Raw genomic sequence first — 13,009 nt, forward strand, 5'->3', positions numbered from 1 at the left:
GATCACCGAGAAGGTCACTGCGAAGATCCCCGAGACGGAGATCAGGGCGAAGTACCACCTGAACACACGGACAGGAAGCAGCTCAGAGTTAAAACGCCGCCGCGTCTGCGTTCTGTCTGTACGGTTCTAAGAGGAACGTCGTCTGCATAAACCTTCAGATTATTGGTGAAAAGATCAATAAACCTTCCACAAAGTCAAAGTGTTGCCTCTTTAATCCAAAACTGGTTTCTCTTCACATTTTATTTTGCATTTAAATCACAAATTAAAAGTTGTTTGTTTGCAGCAGACAGATATGGGTTAATGTTCAGTTATAGATCGGTAATAATCGGTATCGACCCCTCTCGTGTGCTGAGATACTAACGGAGGGAACCGTGTGAGGCTGAGTTGGGCTCCTGTAGAGGAAGCCTGTTGGGGGATCAGCTGTTCTCAGCAGACTCACATGATCAGCATGTGAGCGTTGGAAGGCTGCATCTGATCACTGATCAGCCTGTAGTCCAGCACGTCACACGTCTTCAAAGACATTCAGTGCAAAGTTTAAAACATTCCTTTAAACAAAATGACTTGTGTGGTGACGTCTGAGACACAAACATCCCAACATGAACCCATCTGGTTTCAGAACCACGTCCTTCCTGATCCCCTCAGACCCTCAGCGGGACCCTCAGCCGTACGGTGAACGCTAAAGACAACTAAACAGCACTAAAGCCTTAAAGAGAGCAGGAGCTGCTGAGAGACCAGATCCCACAGAGAGTCCAGAATCCAGAGAGCTTCCCTGGCGGTGGCAGACTCAACCAACCGTCCGAACTGGATCAGGAAACAGACCAGAATGCAACCGTGTCCATCTATATGAACAATCCAGGTCTCAGCTTTAAATACAAACACAGCTGCACCCTTTATGACCTTTTGATAAACGACCTTCCTCTGAATGCAGCGTTTCATTCTCAGTGACAGGATGGTAGATGGTCGATATAATAAAAAAAGATCTGGAGACGTCACTCGTAATGAAGCCTCTAAGGTCTCCATCATAGCGGAGAGCTGCCGCTGATGCAGAGTGTTGTAACCTGATCTGAAGTCAGTGGATCAGCGTTCATCATTTCCAGGATCAAACCGACTCCATCAGAATTAATGAGTAAGAGCAGAGAAAACTTCCCCGACACAAACATTTGAACCATAACAATGCGCCTGTACATCCTCTTCTAACGACTAGGTCGCCATGGCAACACGTGCAGAGGTTAACTGGACGGCTGCTGATGGAGACAACCCGCTCAGCGACGCCTCCGATTGGTTCTCCACGTGATTCACTGGTGGTTGTGGAAGCCGATGTCATTTGTCATGTGACCCGATCAGGAAGCGAGCGTCTGCATCATCGTTTTAAAAACTCTCAATAAGACTTAAAGTGAAACGGCGTCTCCGTGGCTCTAACACGCCGCCGCACAAAGACCAGCGTTATGAGTGGGATTGTGGGCGTGGCCACAGAAACGCCGGGGGGGTGGCTCACCAGGGGCTGATCCTCATGAAGGGGATGGGGGCGCAGGTGAAGAAGACCGTCATGAGGAGGAAGGACTTCCTGCCCCAGATGTCCGACAGCGCACCAATCAGAGGAGCCGACAGGAATGACAGGAAGCCCTGGACAGGAAGACAGAAAAACGATGATGTCATCAGGCCCGAAACGTAGTCATCAAGAAAAACAGCAGCAGTTTGAAACCACAGTAACAAAAAAAACAATCCCGTTAACGGCGACATCAACTCCTTAGGTACCGTGTGCAGACTTACGTGAACTTAACATTGATGATTAATATTTTAGTATTAATCTGATGATCCGCCTCAAGTTTCTCACCAAAAATGTATTTTTACAAGATAACTAGTCATCCGTCTCCAGAGCTGCGTCCTCTCTTCCTGCTGAGCTGTGACATCACTTTGCAGCCCCACTGATGTGCGTCGTCACCATGACAACCAACAATAACTCGACAACAACACCTGTAAAACCTCAGCTATCAGTCCCGTCTCTGCTGTCGGCCATGAAGAGACTCTGGGTCTGGGACTCTGGGTCTGGGACTCTGGGTCTGGGACTCTGGGTCTGGGACTCTGGGTCTGGGACTCTGGGTCTGGGACTCTGGGTCTGGGACTCTGGGTCTGGGACTCTGGGTCTGGGACTCTGGGTCTGGGACTCTGGGTCTGGGACTCTGGGTCTGGGACTCTGGGTCTGGGACTCTGGGTCTGGGACTCTGGGTCTGGGACTTTCTCCACTTTATGAATCCATGTGATGTGTCATGCCGATGTTGTTATGTGCGTTTTATTGTTGGTCAGGGTCCTATGATTTGGAAAAATGTACTGGATTTGATGGCCGAGGCGGTCTTACCTTGACCCCGTGCACCAGGCCGTTCATCAGGAAGGTGTGCTGAGGAAACGTCTCATGGAGGACCTGAAACAACAACAAGGTCTTTAAACAGCCAATCGTTGGTCGTCTCATGTCATCAGCTGTGACTAACGAGGAAAACACAGCGAGGAAATGCATCAGTATGAAATCCGTCACACAGAACTAACAACGTGGAGCTGCAGCAGGAAGAGGGTCCATCAAAGTCTCACTAGACCCCAGACCAGGTTTCCAGCTGAAACCCAACAACATCTCGTAGCGTTGTCCTCATCTGCTGCTAATCTCGACTCTCTACTGGCTCTCCTGAATCATGGAGGAATTAGCCACTAGCCAGCTAACTAGCCAGCTAACTAGCCAGCTAACTAGCCAGCTAACGGCCACAGACTCTCATCACAGTACATTTACATTTAGCAGACGCTTTTATCCAAAGCGACTTACAATAAGTACATTTGTCAAAATCTGTGTGTGTGTGTGCGTGTGTGTGTGTGTGTGTGTGTGTGTGTGTGTGTGTGTGTTTACTCACGGTCAGCATGGGCGTGGTCAGCAGCCCCCAGGCGAAGAACTCCAGGAAGATCACCACCACGGCGTGAGACACTCTGGCGCGGCCGTGCTGAAACGACAGGCACAAACATTAAGTCTTCATCGTCATCAACCTCACTTCCTGTACGCTCCGAGTCTAAGTGGCGTCTTCCACCGCTCCCTTCCTGTCCGACTCCAGCAGCGTCTACGGCAACACGACGACCGCACCGTCACATCATGTCAACAACACCTTCCTGTTGCTGCTGGAGAGCACACGACTTTAAAATGACTTCAAACGTACACATCATAAACAGACACAGCATCACGTACTGTTGTAACAGTTACACAAACAGTTCAAAGGTCAATCTGCTGATTCTGAGGACGTATAATCCTCTTTTATCTGCAAAGAAAGTTGAAAAACAAAAAACAAACTGACCCAGAAGTTGGATCCAGCAGGTGACAGAATGTATTTCCACATAAAGACACATGTGGTTCAGCTGGACTACATGAACCCTGAACAAACCACCAGCCGGTCTGTGTCCTCTTTCATCTCTCCCCGAATCATTCATAATTCATCCTTAGAGCCGTCTCTACTTTGATTTACGTTAAACTCAGTCTTTTTTGTATATGGTTTTATTGTTCTATTTCAACCTAAAAACAGCATCATTCATGTGTGTACATCGTTTAGTTTTAATGTTGTACTAAAGTAGCTTTTACACGCCTTTGCTCTTCTGTTTGAATTCACTGTAAACTGAACATCTTCAGCTGTTAGACTATTATCAGGAAAATGACGACTGAGTAATTATAATTATTTATTTCAGCTCTAGAATCTCTGGATGTGAAGCTGAATGTGTTTCTAAATCTCTCTAAATGAGATGATCACATGCAGACCTGGTTATTGGTACGATATCAATAACTCCAAGTTCAATAGGTCTTATTTGTACCTTTAGTTCAAAAGCTTGTAGGTTGTTTGCATGTGATATTTAGGATAAATCCATGTCTTTATGTGGTTTGTTTGTAACTCAGCGTTGCTACGAAGAAGGAAGGAGACGTTAATCACAGTCTCCTGTTAAAACAATGAAGGTCACAGAGTCTTTAAACTATTATTCTATCTGTAACTTTACTTTTACTTTAAGAAAACAACATTTGATCAATATAGAGAGGACGACACATGAGTCTGATTATTCATCAAACAAAATCACAGAGAAATAGTGTAGGTAAATAAATAAAACCAGGGAAATGAGTTCCATCTTCTGAGTTATGAGGATTTGCTGCATTTATTTTCTTACAGCTGCATCTTCGGGTTTTAGACTGAGATGATGACATGGTTCCTGTCACTTGCGTGATGCCTTCACGGTCCCATGTTTGTGACTTTATGAGCGTAAACGCCGGACACAGTGGAGTCTGTGTTGCAGCAGCGTCCGTGTGAAATCACTCACACGCCGACTTAAAGCTAGAAAATCACCATTTAAACACGCCGTTTTAGTCTCGCGTGTTTACGTTCTGGTCAACGCAACCGTTACCGCTAACTGCTAAAGCTAGATGACGTGTGTCCAGGTGAACACGTCTCCAGGTACACAGAAAAACCAAGGAGACGCTCGGACCCGTGAAAAACAGCGCAGCGGTTCACCTGTCGAGAGGCGATGCTAGCATGCTAGCTGTTAACCTAGCCACCTGAAGTCAATACACGGCTAGCTAGCCCCGCGGTAGCTGCTAGCTCAGCGTCCAGCTAGCCTAGCCGTGACGTCTCTGCTGGTTTTACCGTTACATTCCGATTAGCTTCGTGATTAGCCGCTAAGTTGCTACCGGTGAGCTAGCGCACTCCTCACCGAGCTCCGGACCAACATGACGTCGTTGGCCTCGGTCGCCGTCTTCTCCCGGATCATCTCATCACATCTCGCCGTCACGATGTTCACATCGAGTCCGCGTCGCTCGGCATCCTCCTGGGGTGTCTCCGTCTCTTCCAGGGTGTCCCGCTGCGGTCTGATCTGGATCTACGTGTCGTCCTCCGCGCCACCATGGACTTGTTTCTGCGGGAGGAGCAGCAGCAGGAGCGGGGTGAACGCTGAAGTCTCTCTCGGCGGCTTCCAACTCCCCCAAAAATTCCTCCGCTATGATTGTAATTTAACAGTTTTGTCGCCGTGTTTGCTTCACCGGAGTCCCCCGAGCGGGCGGCGCTATATGCTCATTGGGTAGTTTCAACGCACGTCTAAACCCCGCCCCTGTCGGGCAGCCTCTTGTAGGGAAACGAGCGCCACCGTTATAACGCATAACACAAGCTGTTCCCGGATCAGCTCTTATTCAGGGACGATATTCCGCCCTCCACGAGTGTGAGATGGGTCAGTTTACACGTTTACTCCCACCTATACGTAGACACGTCCGGTGAGAGCGCGCCCCCTACTGGGCCGCCGTCCACACTACAATGCAGATGGTGTTTTATTAACGTACGAAGCTGTTTATTTTAAAAAGCCTAACATCATTTGAAACGTGGTCACGTGATTCTGCCGTTGAAACTCCGCGCGAGTGAAAAAAAAAACAATCTCAGAATTTGGCAGGAAGATAGGTCCGCAAATCCTAGCTGCTAAAGTTCTCCTGGATCACTATTTGGCAAGCGGGTGAAAGGCGGGACTCGGCCGTGGAGGAATTTTTGGCTTCCACGCAAACAACCGCCAGTGTCAAGGCAACCAGAGGCCCCTAATAAGGCACACTTCCGCCCAGATTTAATACAAAATAAAAGCCTGAACATTTGATCGTTTTAAACAGATCACCAGGAAAGAAGCTGGTCGCTGTTATAAACTTATGGTTTTAGTTTTAATAACAGCTCAAAGCTTCTTTTTTTCTTAAATTAAATTGCATTTAAGTAGTTTCCACATTTGTTTTTAACATCTTAAAAATGTTTGTTATTAACTTGTTTTACTTTACCTATTTTAGACTATATTTATATATTTTTTATATTTAATCACATTTTCATCCATCTGTATTTTAATACCTGTATTGATTATTTGTTTGTTTTGTAAAGGTTTATTGCCAAGTAGATTTTCACATCCAAGATCCTTTCTTTGCTGCATATCAATAAACATCAAATCAAAAAGTACTTTTTGCTATTCCAGAAAGCAGGTTTAACAAACTCTGAACTCTGAGTTGACCGACCCTGAGATGGGAAACTCATTTTTTTTCTTAAAAATGGATTTATTGACACGCTCACCATCCTGATTATGAACTCAATATTCATTTTCAAAGTCACGTTGAGCAGAATGAGCGTTAAAGTCACGTTGGGTGTAATAATCAGATCTGATTCCAGGTCAGATCCTTCTTGTGTGCGTCCATTAACAAATAAACGTGTGACCGGCGTGGAGGGGGCGTGTCCTCAGCCGAGGGTGTGACATCACGACGTGGCTCTGGTCTTGGCGGCCGGCTCTGTCTCGTACTCGATCTCCACGTACGCTCGCTTCTTCCTCGCCGCTGAGCCTTTGGCTGGAGATTTGCCTTTAGACGTGGAGGCCTTCGCCTCCGTCTCCATCTCCTCCTCACTGGACTCCTCCTCTTCCTCGTCTCGTTCCTCCTCATCGCTGCTCGTCTTCAGGTTGTTCATGTCCTGAGAGAAGACCATTCAAAATGTTTTTAAACTTCACTCTTTGTTCTTAAAATCATCATTTTTAAATAAGCTGCATTTTTTTGAATTTACTGAACTTCAATCAATAGATCACTAATCAATAGATCACTAATCAATAGATCACGAACCTCGAAGTCGCTCAGGTCGCTCTCCTCCTCCACTTCTTCTTCTGCTACGAACTCTCTCTTCCCGACGTCCTGCAGACAGGAAGCAGACTCGTGACTCGTCCAACACACACGTGAACTCAAACACAGCTGATCAGATGAAAGCATCCTTCCTCACCTCGTCATCCTCCTCCTCCTCCTCTTCCTCCTCCTCGCTCTCCGCGTCCTGCTGCTCCAGAGCTCTGTCGAAGGCGTGGACCGGGAAGTTGTAGATGTCTCCGTACTGAAAAAACAAACAGGAAAACAGGAAGTGATGTCACGTCTGCAGCTCCCTGTGGCACTGCGGCGTACCGGGGGTCAGAACGGAGGTAGAGTATTCATACCGTTCCCTGCTTGAGGCGCTCCAGAAGCTCCTTCTCGATGGCGTTGTCCAGCTGAGCGGCGATCAGAGCTTTCTCCTGTGGACAGGATGCGTTAGTATCATGTGATCAGTTAACAACATGGCCGACCACGTGCAGCAGCGGCGGCGGCGGCTCACCTCCTTCCTCTTCTCTCTCCTCTCCACCTTCCTGCTGAGAGGAACCAGCTTCCTCCTGGAAAACACGCCGGGGCAGAACGTTCAACTCCTCTTCATCACCTCAGTAACAAACGTCTTCTATCACGTCTCTACTATGAATGTGTTTTATTTTTATATCGTCAACCTTCCAATCAAAGTTTCATTTACATCACAATAAATTAATTCATCTAAGTTTTATTTAATTACTTTAATTCCTTCTTCCTGCTCCACTCAGTTACTTCCTGCATTACTGCGTTGTAGTACTCTGTTGTACTGTAGTACTGCATGGAGGTACTTACTGTCTCTTGAGGACCAGCTTGCGCATGCGGATCAGGTACTGGGTGATTTTGGTGAAACGCTGTTTGCATTTGTGTCGGAGGAATCGAGGCCAGTAGATCAAATTTTCATCAATCTGTTCCAGAGCTTTCTCGTAGTTCTTAGTGAGCTTCACCTGCAAACACAGACACACACACACACAGACAGACACACACACACACACACACAGAGAGAGAGAGACACACAGACACACAGAGACACAGACAGACAAAGACACACAGACAGACACAGACACACAGAGACACAGACACACAGACAGACAGACACACACACACACACACACAGAGAGAGATTAATGTGCAACAAATGAAAAAGCCAGCGTATTTGTTCAACATTCATCCAACACATGATTCACCAGAGACCACAAGTCTGGTTTTATTGGGTTTCTCAGGAACCACCACTTCACCTCAACCAGAGCTTTCTACCATTACTGTGTGGTCTTCCTGCTTTCAGCAGCTTCCCCTCATCAACTTCTCACAGAACTTCATCCTGATTCTTTATCATTTAGTGGGTTTCTGTCTCCCTGCTGCAGTACCACTCTCCACCTGAACGGGTACTGATGGGCAGTGGGGGCGCTGTTTTACACAGTCTTAATAAAGGCTGTTTAATGTGAAGTCTGGTTGTAAATATGAAGTTCAATATCAAAGAAATCACATAACTCAAGTATAGATACATCAGATTACTGAAAACATCTACATGTTTTATTAATAGAAACTCATTTTAAGTTCCATGTTCCCTCATTTATAACTCCTTTACTTTTCCAGACGTTTCAGTATCCTAATATTTACATAACATTGCATCAAACTGCCAGTGTTGGTATGGTGACATCACTAACGCAGTCCAGTAGTGTGTTATAACAGCCGCTCACCTTCTCCCACATCCTGGCAGGAAAGGCTGCTCTCTCGATCACCTTCATGTAGAGGAAACACTGGCCTGGAGAACACAATGATTCAATATAAGACGTCTGTACTTCTAGTAGAATACCTCTACTTGGAGTGGTTGGTACTTTAACTTCGTAAAGCCAGTGTAAGTTCCAAAGCGTACCTTTCTCCTCCCTGATGGTGGCGTACTGACTGTTGGCCAGCGGACAGGAAGTGCGGTTACACAGCCCCGTAACGTTGTATTCATTACGACAGAAGTTCTGACTCTTCGTCCTGAACGAGAAACAGAAAACACCATCAAGTCAAACGTTCACGACCATCGTTGCTCACGTGACGATCAAGAACCTGAAGAACACACAGTTGAACTAATAAAAACCATCCACCAACCACATGGAGTTCGACACTTACTTGACTTTGTATGAGCAGAACTGTTGGTTCCCAATAATGTCCCAGATTACCTGCAGTACAAATCATTCAATATTTATGAATTAATAAATAATAGCATTCTGTATTCTGTGTCATAAGAAATATAGCTGAAGCGCTGCAGCATTTATGTCTTCATTGACGGTAGTGAAATCAGACTATAACACTGAAACATTCTGGGACGCTTTGGAAGAGAACTTCCCAGAGAAATAACATGTTGAGTGTTTGCATAGACATTCTGGTGAATTGTCCATAACTAGAAGATGATGGAGGTAACGTTCAGCCGAAATGGATTCCCTCTACAACTCTATTATTATGTGTCTCGAGTCAAACTCTGTAAGTCGTGTTTTTTTACAGAGAAGTCAGAAAACCTTAAAATCCATATTTTTTAAACGGGATTCGGCGTCACGTGACCACGGGCTCCTTCCAGCGGAGCGTTCAGACGCGAGAAGAGCAATCGATCGGACTCGATCGTGACTGTCGACAAGACGAATGTCACAGGTGTTGCCGAAATGAAGTCACCACGTGACCATATTGATCTACGTCTCTAGCCACGTTGTAACAGTTGTGTGTGTTTCCAGAGAAGCCGGGAAACCTTAAAACAGACGTTTTTCAAACGTGATCTGGCTCCACCGAGCTTCAGCGTCATCGTGTCGGAGACGCCGCTAAAACGTCACATTTCAACCGCACATCAACAGTGAAGCTAGCTATAGTCTGCCAGCGCCGCTAGCTGCTAACCAGCACGGTCGAGTTACTGAAACCGGAACATTTAACAGCGTATCTAGTTGTCGTTAAGCTAACGTTAGCATGAACACCTAGCCGCGCACATTAGCGGCATTCATTCTAACTGTTCACACTCACGTCGTCGTGTTGCATCTTCGGTTCCCCGCGGACTCGCGCACGCAGCAGACCGGGCGGTTTTCACGGTGTTTTCACGGTGTTTTACACGTTCACGCGGAGTTCTGAACGCTGTGTTTCTGTCCTCGAAGCCGCATGGACGTTCAGGGTGCCACCATGTCTGTTTGGACGGACGAGATCCCGGCAGTGACGTAGAGGGAAGACGTATCGCGAGACTGGATTCATTGACTCTGTATTGATACTTTTTTATTTTTTTTATTTTACCTCATATCATACTATCTAATGTAATGTACTATTTATTTTGTAGTGAAAAAGTATTAACATTTATTAACAAATAAAATATGCATTTATTACAAAATACAATAATGACTTGGATGATTCTTTATTTGTGTAAATCTGTTTGGATTTCTATGTGTGAATGTGAAAAAGATGCTGCTTTAAATTAATTTAATCTTCAAATTTAATTTGCTGCTTCATACACACAAGTCAGTTGGATGTAAATGGTAAATGGCCTCATTTATATAGTGCTTTTCTCCAAAGCCCTTTACAGGAATGACTGACATTCACCCATTCATTCACACATTCACACACCGACGGTGGAGTCAACCACGCAGGGCGACAGCCAGCTCGTCAGGAGACATTAGGGTGAGGTGTCTTGCTCAGGGACACCAGGCACTCAGCTAGGAGGAGCCGGGGATCGGACCGGTTACCAGCCAACCCGCTCTACCTCCTGAGCTAAACCCCCCTGACTGTGTAAGCGTGGGTTCTCTCCGGGTTCTCCGGCTTCCTCCCTCAGCCCCCCGCGACCCTGAATACAGGATAAGCGGTGGACGATGGATGGATGGATAAAACTCATATAAAACAAAGCATTATTAGAACAAAAATAAGTGTTAACTAAAATGTTCTCAACGACCAATCATACACGTATTTATTACTATATTATTGTAAACAGTGTATATATAGTTTTCTATGTATTTTGTATTCATATCTTATTCTATTTAAAGTCATTGTAATGCAGATTGAAGGGACTGGCACCGTTACACCAGAAGTACACATACATGATATTATAATATTAGAATATTATTACAATATTAGAATATTATTACACACGACCAGTAAAACGTTTGGTTGATAGTTGTGATTTTGTATCTGAATAAACGTTCTACTTTCTACTGACCACTGATTTAACCACGTGATGCAGTAGTAATGCTGCACAGGTCAGTTAGTAAGACTTAATGCCGTTTCTTCTTCTACCACGTTAACATTACTATCTGGGTGTGAGCTCCGGTTCAGGGTCAGAAGGGCTGAGGCGCAGAGCGTAACAAGGAAGGGCTGCGCCTTTCACGGATTGTCCGTGAACGCACCGATCATCATACTCATGAACCAGAAAGATCACGCCTCCTTCATGGCGCTGAGCGGACGTGTACTCCCTCTCCAGCGCTCTCACTCACGGTGTCACGCTGTAAAATAAATATGGTAATATTATCATGTTTCATTCTCATCGTCTGTGACCTCAGCGCACACCAACCAAACATGTGACGTCAGCCCGCACGGACCGTATTCTGTTTAACCGTCAGGAAAGCGGAGGTTTGAGCTCTTCTGTCTGAAGAGGTGCATTATGGGAGTCACCGACTTTTGTTTAATGTAGCAACAGCGACTACTAGCGACGTGGAAGGACACTGCACTCCCGTAACGTTCACATGGATTCATGTTTTATTACTTTAACTAACACTCACACACAACATGTATAAATACATCACTGAAATAATGCGGAATAAGTTCATTTAAAAAATAAATTGATATGTATAAATATAAATATATATATATATATATATATATATATATATATATATATATATATATATATATAAATATAAATATATATATATGTAGCGGATGGGCTACAGCAGCAGAAGACCACACCGGGTGCCACTCCTGTCAGCTAAGAACAGGAAACTGAGGCTACAATTCACACAGGCTCACCAAAACTGGACAACAGAAGATTGGAAAAACGTTGCCTGGTCTGATGAGTCTGGATTTCTGCTGCGACATTCGGATGGTAGGGTCAGAATTTGGCGTCAACAACATGAAAGCATGGATCCATCCTGCCTTGTATCAACGGTTCAGGCTGCTGGTGGTGGTGTAATGGTGGGGGGGGTATTTGCACACTTTGGGCCCATTAGTACCAATTGAGCATCGTGTCAACGCCACAGCCTACCTGAGTGTTGTTGCTGACCATGTCCATCCCTTTATGACCACAGTGTACTAGGGGTGTGAATCTTTGGCTTCAATTCGATTCGATTCAAGGACGATTTTTTTTTTGTAACGATTCGATTCGATTCAGTAACTTGTAACCAAAATTCTATATCCATGAAATAAACATGCAATAATGCGAGTGAGACTATCTGTATTCTTCTGAAAGGTGAAAAAATAACATATTTATTCTATAAAAAAGTAAACCTGCTTAATATTTTATGCTGAATAGAAAAATGTAATTAAACATTGCTCAGTTATTTTTAACATTATTCAGTAGACTACATGCTGGCAGGAGAGAGAGTGTCTTAAACGTATTAAAACATTAATCATAAGAATCACGATTCATCCGATTAAATGCATTAATATCGATTATTGGTGAAGCCAAAACGATTCATTCTATTTATCTATTTTACCAGATCGATTTAGTAGAATCTATAGGACTGACAATCGATTCATGGAGTAATTGAATGAATCGTTACACCTCCACAGTGTACCCATCTTCTGATACTTCCAGCAGGATAACGCTCCATGTCATAAAGCGTGAATCATCTCAGACTGGTTTCTTGAACATGACAATGAGTTCACTGTACTCAAATGGCCTCCACAGTCACCAGATCTCCATCCAATAGAGCACCTTTGGGATGTGGTGGAACGGGAGATTGGCATCATGGATGTGCAGCCGACAAATCTGCAGCAACTGTGTGATGCTATCATGTCAATATGGACCAAACTCTCTGAGGAATGTTTCCAGTACCTTGTTGAATCTATGCCACCAAGAATTAAGGCAGTTCTGAAGGCAAAAGGGGGTCCAACCCGGTACTAGCAAGGTGTAACTAATAAAGTGGCCGGTGAGTGTAAATACATATGTATTCATTTATTCATATATTTATTAAAATATAAATATTTATTTGTAGGCATATATATCATATGTGTGTAAATCATGTCGTGTTTTAAAAGGAGAAATCCACTTTGAGCTGCATCAGGACGACGATGGTCCTGGAATGCTTTCCTTGTGTACGTTTAGCTGCGATGTTTTAAAAACTGTAAATGTTATTAATATTTATGTCGACAAACAAGAGACGGAGTCACAGG

The 13,009-nt window shown here is 44.7% G+C and overlaps 2 protein-coding genes across 2 annotated transcripts in view; both read right to left on the reverse strand.

Moving 5' to 3' along the window:
- The window catches only part of mfsd14bb (major facilitator superfamily domain containing 14Bb), a 13,620-nt gene extending 8,533 nt beyond the window's left edge, over positions 1-5,087 (reverse strand). The window contains exons 1-5 of the mRNA XM_084025242.1: positions 4,720-5,087; positions 2,895-2,981; positions 2,357-2,419; positions 1,496-1,623; positions 1-58 (exon numbers count right to left, since the gene is read on the reverse strand). The exon at positions 1-58 is cut by the window's left edge and continues 57 nt beyond it. Coding sequence (XP_083881368.1) covers positions 1-58; positions 1,496-1,623; positions 2,357-2,419; positions 2,895-2,981; positions 4,720-4,776 — 393 coding nt within the window. The 5' untranslated portion in view covers positions 4,777-5,087. The remainder of the gene's footprint in view (positions 59-1,495; positions 1,624-2,356; positions 2,420-2,894; positions 2,982-4,719) is intronic.
- An 825-nt stretch (positions 5,088-5,912) lies between these two features.
- On the reverse strand, positions 5,913-9,833 carry mak16 (MAK16 homolog). The gene is made up of 10 exons (XM_084025262.1): positions 9,665-9,833; positions 8,789-8,838; positions 8,544-8,653; positions 8,368-8,432; positions 7,463-7,614; positions 7,146-7,200; positions 6,991-7,065; positions 6,786-6,890; positions 6,632-6,700; positions 5,913-6,485 (listed from the first exon to the last, which is right to left on the reverse strand). The coding sequence occupies exons 1-10, from the start codon at positions 9,677-9,679 to the stop codon at positions 6,276-6,278; spliced, it is 906 nt and encodes a 301-aa protein (XP_083881388.1). The 5' UTR covers positions 9,680-9,833; the 3' UTR covers positions 5,913-6,275.
- Positions 9,834-13,009: the final 3,176 nt, after the last annotated feature.

This window comes from Eutrigla gurnardus (assembly GCF_963514095.1).
Source record: "Eutrigla gurnardus genome assembly, chromosome: 13".
In the NCBI taxonomy this organism is placed as follows: Eukaryota; Metazoa; Chordata; class Actinopteri; order Perciformes; family Triglidae; genus Eutrigla; species Eutrigla gurnardus.